Source organism: Haemorhous mexicanus, chromosome Z (genome assembly GCF_027477595.1).
Source record: "Haemorhous mexicanus isolate bHaeMex1 chromosome Z, bHaeMex1.pri, whole genome shotgun sequence".
NCBI lineage: Eukaryota > Metazoa > Chordata > Aves > Passeriformes > Fringillidae > Haemorhous > Haemorhous mexicanus.
In genome coordinates, this window is record NC_082381.1 from 72,447,549 (window position 1) to 72,462,359 (window position 14,811).

General features: G+C 34.7%; 1 protein-coding gene across 1 annotated transcript in view; it reads right to left on the reverse strand.

The window, feature by feature from the left end:
• MTREX (Mtr4 exosome RNA helicase) overlaps nt 1-14,811 on the reverse strand; it is a 40,615-nt gene that overhangs the window by 19,772 nt on the left and 6,032 nt on the right. Inside the window, exons 7-15 of the mRNA XM_059836783.1 lie at nt 13,967-14,057; nt 13,493-13,617; nt 12,188-12,286; nt 11,300-11,402; nt 11,029-11,160; nt 9,767-9,846; nt 9,014-9,124; nt 8,270-8,371; nt 6,767-6,892 (exon numbers count right to left, since the gene is read on the reverse strand). Of these exons, the coding sequence (XP_059692766.1) occupies nt 6,767-6,892; nt 8,270-8,371; nt 9,014-9,124; nt 9,767-9,846; nt 11,029-11,160; nt 11,300-11,402; nt 12,188-12,286; nt 13,493-13,617; nt 13,967-14,057 (969 nt within the window). The remainder of the gene's footprint in view (nt 1-6,766; nt 6,893-8,269; nt 8,372-9,013; nt 9,125-9,766; nt 9,847-11,028; nt 11,161-11,299; nt 11,403-12,187; nt 12,287-13,492; nt 13,618-13,966; nt 14,058-14,811) is intronic.

Genomic DNA, 14,811 nt, shown 5'->3' on the forward strand with positions numbered 1-14,811 from the left:
TTTGGGTTATTAGATGTATGCAAAAGAACGACTGGATTAAGCTGATAATGTTAAAAATCAGGAACATAATGATAAACAATTCACTACAGAAATAATTTAGTCAAAAGCTAAAAAAGGTATGAGAATCTGAAAACTACAGCTGCTATACAGTGTTCCCTGTTTAACTGCCAATAATTTCAGAGCGAATCCTCTTCTTAACACAACCAAACAATCCAACAGGGGATTCATACTTACTGGTATAACCATTTCTTGCCCACATAAACAATAAAGATATAAAGATTGGGATGAAGAAGATTAGTGTATGGAATTGATATAAACAGTATTTTTTCCTTTTTTTTTTTTTACTGTTAAGGCTTGGAAGCCCTGTCTAACTAGAGATGTGAGAGCTGTCATTGCTGCATAATGGCATGTAGTGTTGAGCAAGACATACATTTGGTAAGAGTTACTCCCTCTGTTATCTCTTACAGAAGGAGAAAAATATTTACATTTTTAAATCTGTTCCCATGAAGACAGAGGAACAAATTCTCCACAAAACATTTTTGTTCCCTAGCTTGTCATGGGAACATCAATGGCAAATACTGTCTAAAACTAATTAATTTGCAAAGCAACAATGAAGTATCTTTCACAATGATGAAATTAGATAGAATATAGGACATAATTTACACCATTTTGGTCCAGTGACAGTTGCATTTGCTTATCAATGTTTCCAGAAATAAACTGAATCAATGAGTTTCCAGAAAGGAAATAGCAAAAACACTTTACAGAAAGAGCAAAGAACAGAACAAACTGGTAATAAGTCAATGATTTTTTCCCTTTTTTTTTGTCATAAGGGGAAGATAGACTGAGATGTCTGTAACAGTCACAAATCACAAATTTCTATTAAAACCCTTATTAAATAGAAATGAAAGTGACTGCTTGACATGTCTGTAAGACACAGAAACACCTCTTGTGAAATAGCAACATGCTTTTTTCCATATATCAGTAATAAAATAACCACACAAATATTCAGTCTCTCTCAGAATGACAAAAAAACCCTATGCAGTTACATTGATATCAGAATTACCCTGAGGTACATTAGCACAACTGCAAAATCAATAAAAAACTCTTCTGTGAGTCTGTTTTTAACAGACAATGGTAAATGGCTACTTAAGCACAAATTTATTACCAATCTGGCTCACTGCTTTGCCCCAAAACCAGTTACACCAGGACAAACAGAAGCCACTGTGGGTGGCAAAATACTGCCCAGCAGGCTTTGCTGGTGAAAATACCTCAGGCTGGAATTCAACAAATGCTCCAGTTGTAACAAGAGACTTAAAAGGAAAACAATATAACTCTGTTTCTCTCGCCTCCAAATACTACCTTCTCAAGCTAGTTTTGAATGATGGAAATTTTTAGCCATTTACCCTCTAAGACAGTGGGCTACTTTTGTAGCTATCATTAGTTTTACTTCAGGATGGTAACTCCAAGTTCTGGTCTTCTCCTTGTGTTTGGAAAAAGCAAATGGTATCTCTACCTTCACGAATAAACTAGCTGACATTCTCAACAGATTTGCCACTATAGGTATCAGGACAGTGATGTTTTTATTTTATGACACTTTACAATTTTGGTAAATATGCAGTATGTTACCTTAAAGGAAAATGGTACCCTAGCAAAGATACCAAATTCTATACAATGTTAATAAATTTTAAAAAGTACCTTCTCATCCGTTCATCTCAAACCCATCCTTTTTGTTTTAAGAATACAAAGGAAAAAAAAAAAAATCTAGCTTAGCCAAAATTCATTCACAGTGATGAGTTTACCAAAGTAAATTTTCCAAAAATCTGGAGGAAAACTGCTTTCCACAGACTGAACTAATAAAACTTGAGGTATTTTGTCGTACTAAAGCAGCAACCACAATTAATAAATAAAACCTATTAGCTTAGTCCTACAGGCTCTTGAAAATCCTGAGGTGAAGTTCAAGAATGACAAACCATTTTACATACCATTTATGCACCTCATTTTCCTATATTTTGGTTGCAAACATCAGCAAGAAGAGCTATTTGCTGTTCTCTTCCATCTGCTGTGACCCTGTTCACAAAAGTCGATTATCCATTTCCCTGATCTCTGCGATTACATGCTAGAATCTTGTTGACTTTAAAGGTGATTTTAAATTAAGGTTAGACTTAAATACCTTCCTGAATTAAAGCCTGGAAAATTCCTGCAATGCATGCTTCATAAGGATAAGAAAAGGTTGGCAGCTTACAGTAAAAACAATTACTTCACATTAAAATTATTTTCATGTAAATACATTTTATAAAGTATCCAAAATACATGTTTCATTGTGATTCTCATCCATGTCACAACTTCGGAAGAATATTTTACTGTCCTCAAATCACTAGTAACAATCTATTACTTTAGATTTTGCAATGTCTTTTCCAACAAGTATCAGTGCCTACTTCCAGGTAAAGTATTTCTCTCCTGATGTAGCATTTGGCAAATTTCTCAAGTCCTGTGGCATTTTTTTCCCCCCTAGAAGTAACTTCTCAGTCAAGCCAAAGTACAACAATATAATTAAGATGGCATGCTAAGCTGATGTTTGCAGAAAAAACTATTGAACTGTCTGAATTGCTGTCGAGTTCATTTATCTGGTACAATAAAACAATTTAAGAATTAAAATAAAATGCAATGAGACTTCTAATATAGCAGCATACAAGCCAAATAAGGCCAGTACAGCCAGCTCTATAAAATGAAGGCCCTGTCAAGGAACTAGATGTAGCTAGTGGAGTATCTCCTACAGCTTGGCATTGGGGCACTTTATGTTCCATAGACAAAAGACAAGAAAGCATATTAAAGTATTTTTTACCTTAGCAGATAAATGCATTCCTGTATTCCACCATAACAAACAGTGTAGCCAGCAGAGCTGGGGAAAGGATTGGCATTGATGAGGTGACACCTCAGAGTCCTGCGCTCAGTTCTGAGCCCCTCACCTCAAAAAGGACCTTGAAGTGCTAGACCACGTCCAGAGAAGGACAGCAAGGCTCATGCAGCACCTAGAGATCCTGTCTTAGGAGAAACACCTGAGGGAGTTGGGGGTGTTTATCCTCGAGAAGTGGAGGCTCAGGGGAAGCCTCATTGCCCTCTACAACTGCCTGAAAAGGAGGCTGTTAGTAAGGTGAGGTCCAGTATCTTCTACTGTGCCTACAGGGAGAGAACCCAAGGAAATGGCCTTAAACTGAGACAGGGGACATTCAGATTAGATAATAGAAACAATTTTTTCACTGTTAAGGTGGTCAGGTACTGGAACAGGTTGTCCAGGGAGGCGATGGAATCACCATCTCTGGAGGTGTTTTAGAGGTATCTGGATCTGGCTTTGGGTAATATGGTTTAGTGATTTAGGGCTTGCACTGGTAAATGCTGGGATTTGGTGATCTTAAAGGTCTCTTGCAACCTTGATGATTCTATGTTTGCTTTGAATTTTTCAGTCTGTCTCCTCCTGTGATAAGGTAAGTGGACGCAACGCACTGATAGGCTCAAATTCAAAGTTCAAAAACATACTTACGTACCACATTTTCAGTGGTACAGTCATTCATTCTGATAACATAATTAGAGACTATGTTTGAATCTTATGCTCAAGATTTTGGTCTTTAGAGACATAACAAATTACCACTGCTGAGTAACTCAACTCTCTCTGTAGGAATGCATTCTTGTAGCACGGCCATGTTCCAACTGGAGAGATGCTGCACTGGTTTCAAAGGCTATCTATCATCAAGAAAAAGCTTTACACTTCCTACCTAAACTAACACAGTAATTTCCTACCTAAACAGCTTTAAAGTAAGAGTAAGTAGATTTTAAGAAAGGAAACCAAAAAAAATTCCAATTGAATACTTCTTAGTAGCATGCAAATGTACAATTACAATTTACCACCTTCAGAAAGCTGCCCCAATAGTCTTGTAAGCATCTGAGTTTACAGATTCATGCAAGTCACCAGTTTACTAATTATTCAGTGGTCAATTACACTCTAAGGGTAAACAAAGAAACCTAGTTACACTGCAGAACACAAATGTACATTACTGAGTTTAAGAAATATTTACAAAACTCCCTTGTAAGAACTCCATCTAAGAATGGAATGCTGAATGTAAGTGTGGAGTACTGTACACAGTGTCGCAATGAACAGTGGAACAGGCAAGCAGCACAGCTGCAGCAATGCTGCTGGTACCAATTCACTCAGAGCTCTCACTGCACCGACCACAGCAGGAGGCAGCTGACAACAGGATTCCTAGATGTTTTGCTCTAGTGTTCAGGAAATGGTTTGGATCAGACACCCCCATATTAGGGTTGAAGAGCTATGACAAAAATGTTCTATGTAAATTTTCTATCATTCTTAAGAAGGCTAATTTATTTCTTCTGGAGTTTTTTCTATAAATCTTTAGTTTATCCTGAAAGCAGAATACTACCCCTAGGCACGTCCACGATCTTACCACCAACAAATACCATCAGTAATGAAAATCTGAGACACACTTAATGATGACTGTGAATTGTAACTATTATGTAAATATAATGTATATTATGTAACTTTTAGCCTGCACTGATTTTCTTGGCCTGTTTGACATGGAATTTCCTCTAGAGGCTTTGTATTTAAGAACAAAAATAAGAAGGAGGTTTTTTTTGTGCTTGCACTGCTCATTTCATAAAAGGTTACTTTTACTGCCTATACAGCAATTGGCTAAATAGTTACAGAAGCTACAGGGACATTAGTATCTTAATTTTACTGACTTCTGACCTTTTTCAGAAAATTCTAAAAGTCAATCTTTGCTTACAAGTTAAGTAGTGTCAAAATGAAATACATTAATTCATTTAGATCAGTGGAGAAAAAGCAAAAGCTAACGTAGCAAAAGTGATTATTTTTCCCATTTATATCCTTATAATTCAAAAGGAGGAAAAATCAAAGTCTTGTTGTTTTGATGAAGGAAATATTCCTTACTATTTCCTTAAAATCTAAAGCAAAACTGCAAAAATAGTATCAAAAAGAAAGTAAGTGATCTACTCCTTCTTCCTCTATCTTAATTGATTCAGATTGAGTTCTATAGTTCTCAAACTACTGAATTTTCAAACTTTAAAAAAAACCCACCTTCTGAATGGGTAAGCTTATAATCTCTTAAAGTATGACGAGAAATACTTGAAATACCACTTTTTCTTATGCCATTAACAATTATTTCACATAAATTAACCTTTTTGGGGACTTTTTATAAATATTATTTATAAAGATGCTCTTTTGCTTCTCTCATTATGTATTTTCTCTATATTTTTCAGCTAAAAGTAAGTATGACACAAAATTATGTCCATTTTCTTCAATTATGTCCGTTTTCTTCAACAGTCTTAAAAACTGACAAAAACCCAGTTAAAAAACTTAAGTCTTCATACATCTCAGAGATGTGCACATGCATTAAGAGTGTGAAGAAATAAATATATTACAGTCCACTGACAAAACACAAATTAAATCAAGACAAGAAATAAACACAAAAACTTAAGGCTACCATACCATGAATATTTATAAAATTTATTTTACTGATTTCAGGGTAGTTAACCATAATGCAGCATTCATGAAAATTCTGACTTTAAGGAGGTAAATACTACCTTCTTGGTGTACAAAAGGTACATGTAATGTACATATTTTCAGATATATTATAATACGGATTAACAGGTAGCACTGACAGATGAAGACACACAACAAAGAATCCACATTGGCAGCCACGCAGGTACTTTTCCCCTTGTTCTTAATTGGCCTGAAAAAACCATTGGCATCTCCTTTTTTTTGGCAACAACTCCATGCCTTTTGTTAACATAACTTAATGATGACTTGAGATGATTCCCACAATTTATACTAAGTGTAGTAATACCATAAATGCTGTTTTAAGACAAATTACCTGCTACTTGCACCCAGGCTACAAGCTCCTAAATGGAGTGCAGCATAACTCTCCAAGTTTTTAAATTTTAGCATGTCTCCACAATTAACGTAAGCAGCCTAAGACAGGCAACTCACACAACAGATATTTCTTTGTGGTTATTTTTACCATGGAATTTAAATAGAAGTGTTATGAGTACAGTATTTCATATTTAAATTATAAAGCAAGAAGGTATTATTGTGATAATCTGTAACAACTCCCATTACAGTTTGGGGAAGTCCTGTAATTTAATGCCCATCTCAACCATGAGTGATTTTTTCAACCTCTTAATTTCCAAACTTCAATATTTTCTGCACAAACTGTCAATTTCTCAATAGCTGATTTTCACATACTGACAGCCACTTCACTCTTCTTTATTCTATGTAACTCATTTTTGCATGACCGGGTCCGTTTCATCTATCACACTGACAGTCCACTAACAAAGTTTATTTCATCACAGAACCAAATAATGTAGTAACTCTTGTGAAAGACAAAACCTTTTCCTAGTTCACCATAAGCCTTAAACTGATGGTAGTCAGCAAGAAACAGAATACTAGAGTAGCAGTGCTATTACTAGGAAAACAGCACAGAGTTCTATTTGTCCTGCCTGATAGCCCTTTTATACAAAGGATGATACTACTTCTGCAGAAATAAGAATGATATTAGTCTTCTGACTTTGTTTCACAATACAAACTCCTACGAGAATTCACTAAAAAGCTACTTTAAGAACTTGTCATCTTCTACCTGCATGATCTTCTTGTCCCAGGTGACTAATTTTCCACATAACATTACTCAAGTGAACATAATCTTCTGGGAGAACAGAAACAAAATAATGTCTCTCCTACCTTCAAAAGCTGCTTGCCAATGGTTGGACTCATTTTTTCATCCACCATAAGAATTACTATTCCTCTGTCATCCATACCTCGGCGTCCTGCGCGACCTGACATTTGAATGTATTCGCCTGAGGATATCTACAACAAAATGAGAAAAAGAAATTAACAAACATCAAGAAAATAGCAGGAACTCATACTGTGCTGATTTCAACTGCACAGTAAGTGACATGATGTACAAAAAGAAGAGTTTTTTAAGTTATCAAACAGTTATCACATATTGACTTCATTAGTCATACTTACTATGAAACAACAATATAAATCCATGACTATGAACAATGTAAGTCAGCAGTAAAAGCTAACTATTACTGTTATACCTCGGTATCATTGAGCATCATTTTTAATAAGCACAGAAACCATTTTACTAATGTCTTTTATAATGGAAGGTTGCTGAACATGGTGGAGATACAACAGATCTTCCACATACTGATAATGCATCTCAATCATCTTCAAATAATCCATCATTTCATTTAGATTATTCAAGAGTAACATTAACACATGATACCTGCTAAAGGAGTATTTTTATGCCTCCTAACAGTGAAATTGAAGAGTTTATAAACAACTGGGACATGGACAAGAGGCTGCTACAACTGGTTACCTATGTCTCAGAAAGTTATAAAACAAGGGTTTTGTCATCTGTGGAAACTGCATTCTCAACAACTCCCCAAGTTCCACTTTAGGTCAGATTTTAAAAACAACTTAAGCAAACTGTAAATAACTCCAGAAGTTCCAAATTTCTTCTATCTCAAAGCGAACCCATTCTTATATATATCTTAGAGACACACAATCAAAATGAATAGTGAAACCGAACAGCCTAAACTAAGATTGAAGAAAAATTTACTTCATAACTTGCATAGGTCAAGTCAATTGTCCCATTCACAACAATTTCCCACCTTTGAAGGATGAGCCTTGGCTCTTATAAAGCTTTGCTGCGATGACGTGAAAGGCCTCATTTCTATTTTAAGTAAACCACATACCAAGTTTTAATGTCTAAAATTTTATAATCATGCAAGAAGTCCTGCTGTAAGAAAACAATATTCTTCCAAGGTCAATGACCTCTCTTCTTGAGTCTGTCAAAATTAGTCATCATTATGATACGACATGAAGCCCATTTATTCTTCAGAGTTCTCTGATACAGAATAAAATATCTGGGTATCACAGTTTTGGAAAAGGTGTGCAGAAGTCCTAGAATAGGACTTCTAGTCCTAGAATAGTCCCAGTTAGTCTGCTGCTAACCTGTATTTAATTCCCTTTTGATGTAGCTATTAAACAATCTCATGAATAATCTGAGAAACTCTGTCTTCCAAAATCTGTGTATTAACTAGGAATGGATGCGACAAAAGATTTTTGAAAGAAAAACTATTTTCTACTACATTAAGGTGAACACATTAAGAGTAAATTTAATCCTAATAAGGTTTAAATAATTCAATTTTTCTACAGAACCTCTCCATCACTTACCCATCGGAAATCTTTTCCATCAAATTTACTGGCACTTGTAAACAGCACAGTTCTGGCTGGCATATTAATTCCCATAGCAAAAGTTTCTGTTGCAAATAAGGCCTAAATAAACAGACTGAAGTTAAGCAAGCAAAAAAATAGGATCTCAAGCAAACATGAAAATAGTCAGAGATTGCTACACAAAACCTCTTTGGATTTTAATACATCTGTACAGTCAATACAGGAAACACAGGCATATTTAACACGTAAAAACTGGACCAAAACCATCTTTCTGCCTTTTCTTATTTCTCCTGGAAAAGCAAAAAAACTAAATAGATGGGTCCATGTGAAAAACTTCAAAAGAAAACATCATGGAGGGCAAATTATAATAATCAATAATAGTATTTAATTTCAATAATTCAAATTTGCAAGAAGAAAACAGGAGTTAGCTGTCCAAAAAAACCACCACAACTTTCACCTAAGGTTATATTTTTCTGAGTTTTTGTCCTTAATACAAGCAACAATCAGCTTGGTAAAGTCATTTATAGGAGAAAGATGTAACATAAAATAGTTTAAGAAAGTATTTAAGTTAGACACTGAAAGTTCAAATACTTGTAAATAAAAGCTGGAACACTTAAAACTACAGCTGCAATTGTGTAGATCTCCACTGTAATACTAGCATATACCCTGACCTAAGGCGTACTTGGATTTTCAGGATTACCAGCCTCATATTCACAACAAACTATAGACGGACTTGAACAATACCTTTATTAGGCCCTCTGAGAAAAGGATTTCTATGGTTTCTTTTAAGATAGGAAGCAAACCACCATGATGAATACCAATTCCTCGCTTCAGAAGGGGAAGCACATGTTCAACCTGGGAACATACAAAAGACCAGCAAACAAATTTTAGCATTTGTTACTAAAAGTTGTAAGGAAAGCCCCAATGCTCCCCTGAGCATTCATGTAATTCACTATTCCCCAGTTTAAAATAAAATAACTACACCTTCAATCTTGTAATATTCTGCTTAGAAGCTTGTATTTTTCCACTGTAAAGATGGGAAAACATCACTATGCTTAGGCATTATACAATAAATTAGATTGCAGATGCATCAATGCAATGCAACTTTTTGAAAGCCTCAGCAATCAATAACTGCATAAGTGCATACTGCACGTCCACTTGAACAATTTCCAGACTTTTTAAACCCAGGTCTACCTCTTTATAAACTCTCATGTTCACTTCAACATAATTGGAAAAATAAAACAAGGGGTAGGAACTTCACTTTTAATTCTGACATACATCATCTTCTGGAATTGCAACTGGAAGGAATCCTTATCACCTCTTTCATAATGACAAAAAGCAATGCAGAAGATACTAAAACCTGGGGAAACGAATGAGATTATCCAATTTTATAATTTCTGTATCCCCTACACAACACCCACAACTTTACAAGTTGCAGAAAACAGGACAGCAGCAATTTAACGCTATTCAAAAGAATCCTTTCCAATCTCTACTCACCTGAGGAAGCTTTTTGTCTTCATCTGAGAGACAATCAATTGCATTATTGAAGACTTCTTCAACCATTTTTTTTTCTTCATCTAAGAAGGAAATTTGTAAGTTATTACAAAATGCAGAAGGCTAATACAAAATAAGAATAAAGTGGTACCACATTCTAATATTTACATAAGTGTACAATAAAAATTGAGTGGAATACTGTGAAGTCTACACAAAACCATCCACACTTGGTCAGGCAATCAAGACTTCAATAAGCCTAAAGGAGTCAGATGGTAAGCAGAAGAAGACGATCAGGAAAAACAAAACTACAACAAACCTTTGAGAACAGTCCAAACATCAGCCACTTCCAAGCTTGGGATTTATCAGTATTATGTGCTCCCTCTCTATTTTTTAAACCTGCCCTGTTCCTCTTCTACCTACTAATCCCTGTCTGCATGGATATAGAGGCTCTTTCTTGTTAACTCTAAAAAGTTTACACCCTTACCACTAAGTAGTACAAATATCAAGAATATACATTCAAAGGTGTGCTTCTGAATAAAATATGAAAACACACCTCTGCATTTACACATATCTTTAAATTTTCTGACAGAATTTTCTAACCTGCATTATTCTGCCACACCAAATCAAAATGTGCAAAGACTGGAGCAAATAAGCAGTCAAGAACCTTGAACAGCTCACAAACATGAAACAGTACATTGATTTACAACAAATTCCTTATTTTTGTTAAAACTCTAGATTTCCAAGAAGCAATGAGCTTAAACTTATTTGCCAAGCTTGGTATTAGCCAAGATGGAAAAAATCTTTTGTTTATATTTTGGTTTTTACTTTGAGAAGCAAGGAGAAGAAGGAAATAAAAAAAATTAGATTGCATTGTTGAGAAAGAACAGTCTAGTGGTTTATTATACAGTTGTTTGGACTTTGCAATTATATTATTTCTCTAATGAACGTAACATGAAAATTTTGGAAAATATCTTTTTATGACCAGTCTTCTCTCATTATAGACAGAATCTTCTAGGAATTCTGGTGTTATCGTTACAATAAACGGCATACTGAAGCAAGAAATAGAGTTTAAAATCAAAGAACAGTTTGACTTTGCAATGACCAAGTACTCTGTGCACCAATACCTTCCTACTGAATACAGCTCAAGGCACCAGCATAATAAATGAAAAAAGCGGTATGTATTTTCCTTTTGGTGTTCAATAGGAAAAGTAGTATTTCACATAAAACTGAACCTGTGAATAGAATGCAACTGGATTTATCTGTACCTGTATTGAAATCTAACTTTGTCATCTGAAGTGCATAGGCTTCACAGTCTTTCTTACTGAAGCTGAAAATAATCACAGGTTGGAAATTCCTTTCCATTATCATCTTCACAATCTTAAAAACATTTGAAGGACCTGCAGAAAGATTACATTAATTTAAATTAAATTTTACAACAAAAAGTATCTTATGGAGTAATTGAAACACAAGCACAACTTGAATAGAACTTTGAAAAAAATTCATGAAAAAATTACCTCAGAATGGGTTCAAACTCACCTTTTGTTCCTCCTTTCCTTCCTTTCTGATCCCCTTTTGCTAAGTCTCCTGCATCTCTAAGCACTTGCATTGCTGTATTAAAATTATCTTCTCTGAAATCTCCCTACGTGTAAAACACAAACTTTTAAGTAGTTACTTACACAGCCCACTTAAAAATACTTAGTGCTTTGCAGAGCCAGTACCACTACCCAACATATACACAGATAAAAGGACAAAAACAATGCATAAGCTATCAAAAGAGTTTACTAGGTCAGTGTCACAGCTCAGAATTGCACTGGTGTGTCTCTGAAGTTAGTTCTTATAGTTCTATCCACCACTCTACCCTTCATGCCAGACCTGCTGAATGATACAGTATTAAAACTGACTTTTAGGAATGTCCACACAAAATGACACTGCCCAATGAAGGCATATCTTCAAATGCAGCACTACTGTTTACGGCATTAGTAACAGCTGAATGAGCTAATGATAAATTTTAAACAAGTTTTTAGTTCAAAATCACCTAAAGAAACAAAAACATTTTGTCTCTCAACTAAAGTCAAATTTACATGCCACTATGTTTTCTTTTGAGCAAGAAACAGTACAAGGAACTTCAACTACTTTGCAGATTTACAGAAAGCACTATGCATTATAGAAAACAAACAAGGATGTAGGCACTCAAGACATCCCAGGGAAGTATTACTCAGCTGATTGCATGACATTAGATAATAAAAGCAATTTCTTGTGTAAGACTCCAAAAATCTAAAAGCAATTCAGAGATCACCATTACTCACTTGGACTTAATTTTAACAAAAACATCCTTTATACAGCCTATCCAAATTTTGCAAGAGCTCAAGCTTTTCACTGTTAAGTGAAGAAAACAATCTTTCAGACAAACTGAGTATTCCTTACATTTTCATCAACAACCAGATGGAGTCCATCTCCTCCTGCTGGAAATATATAATGCTGCAGTGGAGTAGGTCGATAGTCAGTGTAAATCACATGGCAAGGCTGTAAAGAAAGAATTCACATAAATATTTCATAATTGCACTGTAGTATCACTTACATGATGGAAAATTCAAGATATTATTATTAAAATACAGCCTGCTAAAAACCAGAAAGTAAGGCTTTCAGAAACTAAGATAACAAATTTTCTTTTTTGAATATGGATTTTGAACTAATGACATTGTTTAAGAAAATGAGAGTTTGCAAATGTCTTAGAGTACAAGTCAGCTACAAAAATTCTTTCTCATGAACACAAAAAGTAAAGACAGCCAATGTTTCTTTCAGCATTACTAGGCAGATTTGAAATATTAACACCTTATAAAATCAAAGGAAAATGTGTTAACGTGTATTTTGTAGAAAAAGCCTGAAGCATTATTGAAACACCTAAGAAAGGCTCACAGTAGACGTTCATGAGCATTTAAGGTTTTGATGCATTAAGGAAGCTTGTTTAGGAAAAAAAAAAACCCACTTCCTTTAAAACATTAAATATTACATAAATCTGCAATTAAAAACCCCACAGCCTAATGGTCTGCAACATGAAGCTTGAGGCTTTGTGCCAAACTTAAATAGACATTTTTTTATACTATACTCCTTTCATTCCAAACAACGTAAGAATCAATCTCCAGAGCATTTTTAAAATTGGAGAAACATCTTGTTGATAACAAATTTCCCAGTTCTAATTCACAAAGTCTTTGCTATATAAATGCATATCTTAGAAAAAAACAAAATAGAATTTAAAACCTAAATGTTACAGGACAGGATAGATTTCTTATACAACACTTCTGTTACTTGCTTGCAAGCATATATAGTATTTCCCATGAATTTAAGATTTGCTTTTGATTTCCACACTGCCTTTTACAGAGCTCCTCAGCCAAATTTACTTAACCTCTTGTCTACCAGCCCTCAGAAAATCACTGTCTGTTCACCATGTTTCATAATTTAGAATGTTTGCTTCAAACAGGCAGGTACCTAAATAATTGTGGAAAATAAACATTAAAAACCAGTTCTAATGTTGCCATTCAGAAGCACCAGCCAGTCCACCTGCAAAAGCAGGAATACAGCTAGAGAAGCCAGGAGTGATCTATATTTATATTACCACCTATAAGCAATAAAATTACTAAAAAGATACTCAGAAGCCCAGTTATCAACCAAACAGACAGTATTAAGCCACAAGACAAAAAGCACGGAAGTACAGCATATTGGAAATATTACCTGTTTGTGAAGATGGCAGATCCATTCAGCAAACTGACGTGCATTTGGAATAGTTGCAGAAAGGAACACATAATGTACATTATCAGGAAGCAAAATAATAGTCTCTTCCCAAACCACACCACGTTCTGAAAATGGAAAAGCATATGGGAAATTTATGGGATCAAAGCAATTTCTCATTCCTGGAGCCCAAGAACAGCATGCTTAAAAACAAAATAAGACAAAAAAATAAAACAAATCTTCTCTACATAAGTGGAGCATATAAAATGCATCAAATAATTTCTGCTTTGGTGAAGAAAATACAAACTGCAACACATAATTATGTAAATTCAGCCAGAAATAAATTATGAATTATTTATACAAAAAGATGACAGATTTTACAAGAGAAAATTAGACTTAATTCTTCAAAATAAAAAGAAATTGTTCTTGGGGAAAAAATACAAAGATTTGAAAAGAAAAATAGTATATATAGGATACCTGTATCTCTCATGTAGTGGATTTCATCAAAAATAACCCATGCAACTTCACGCATAACCTCAGAACCTCTGTAAAGCATACTTCTCAAGATCTAGAAAAGGAAGTAAAAGTTGAGTCCCTCCACATGAAATAACAACAGTCATGTTACATGGACATCAGTAAGAAACTGCCAGAAATGTTGGTTCACTTTTACATGGATCTATGAAATCATATCTTGCAAAAAACATAATAGCATTTAAAGATAAGTTTTGAGATGCTTTCCAAGTTCATTCCAATCTAACAATCTCACTACCTGAGATAAACTGTTTTTTTCTGAAAGGAACATGAAAGAATAAGACAACATATTTCTCCAAGCTTCCACTGTCAGGTAATTGTTACAGCTCTATAGATGTACTTCTCCCAAGACCTCTTTTTACTTCATCCTATTAGATAGCCTCCCTGTGATTAAGAGGAAATCTTTTGTCAGAAATCAAATAATTCAATCTCTTTAGTATTTCCCTACCAAAGCCATGCCTGTTCCTTTGAGGTAAAGGCAAAAAGAAGAAAATTTCAACTCACGGCTGCATTTCTACAACAGAAATATGACAAAGCTCTGTAAACAATACTTTGTTAACAAAGGTGAAAAGCTACCTATTCTGAGTTCTAGCACCTACTGTGAACAACTCAGCTATCCTTCGATGATTTCACCCTCCTTATTTTGCCTTTCTAGAACAAAATACTGACCACAGGACTTAGGAAATCTGACTTTCAGCATCTGACATCTACAGAATACTCAGTGTCTTGAGCACTCAGGAAATTAAATTCTGACTTTCTCCACATTAGAATCAGAAGTTCCTGACTTACAG